This window comes from Penaeus monodon, chromosome 29 (genome assembly GCF_015228065.2).
Source record: "Penaeus monodon isolate SGIC_2016 chromosome 29, NSTDA_Pmon_1, whole genome shotgun sequence".
In the NCBI taxonomy this organism is placed as follows: domain Eukaryota; kingdom Metazoa; phylum Arthropoda; class Malacostraca; order Decapoda; family Penaeidae; genus Penaeus; species Penaeus monodon.
The window spans coordinates 23,003,823-23,004,096 of record NC_051414.1 but is presented as its reverse complement, the minus strand read 5'-3'; the positions used below and the strand labels follow the sequence as shown (position 1 = coordinate 23,004,096).

Sequence of the window (274 nt, the reverse complement as noted above, 5' to 3'; positions counted from 1 at the left end):
GTGTATGTGCGTCCATCTGTGCATGCACGCGTGCGTTAGTATTTATGAATAGGTAGCTAAAACATGAAAAACAGCAATAAACTGATAAACGAAAATCTTTCCCAGGCTTCAAGGCCCACGAGACCCACGACCGGTGCATGGCCGAGCGGAACGCCACCACCCTGGCGCTGCTGACAGAGGCCGGCGACGCGGCGGAGAGGATCGACCTGCAGGAGCTACTTAAGAGGAGGAACATCACCTTGCCCGTGTGCGACATACAGGAGGAGCTCCAGAA

The 274-nt window shown here is 54.7% G+C and overlaps 1 protein-coding gene across 1 annotated transcript in view; it reads left to right on the top strand.

The window, feature by feature from the left end:
• LOC119591774 (sodium-dependent neutral amino acid transporter B(0)AT3-like) overlaps positions 1-274 on the top strand; it is a 56,089-nt gene that overhangs the window by 45,009 nt on the left and 10,806 nt on the right. Inside the window, exons 7-8 of the mRNA XM_037940520.1 lie at positions 106-152; positions 216-272. Of these exons, the coding sequence (XP_037796448.1) occupies positions 106-152; positions 216-272 (104 nt within the window). The remainder of the gene's footprint in view (positions 1-105; positions 153-215; positions 273-274) is intronic.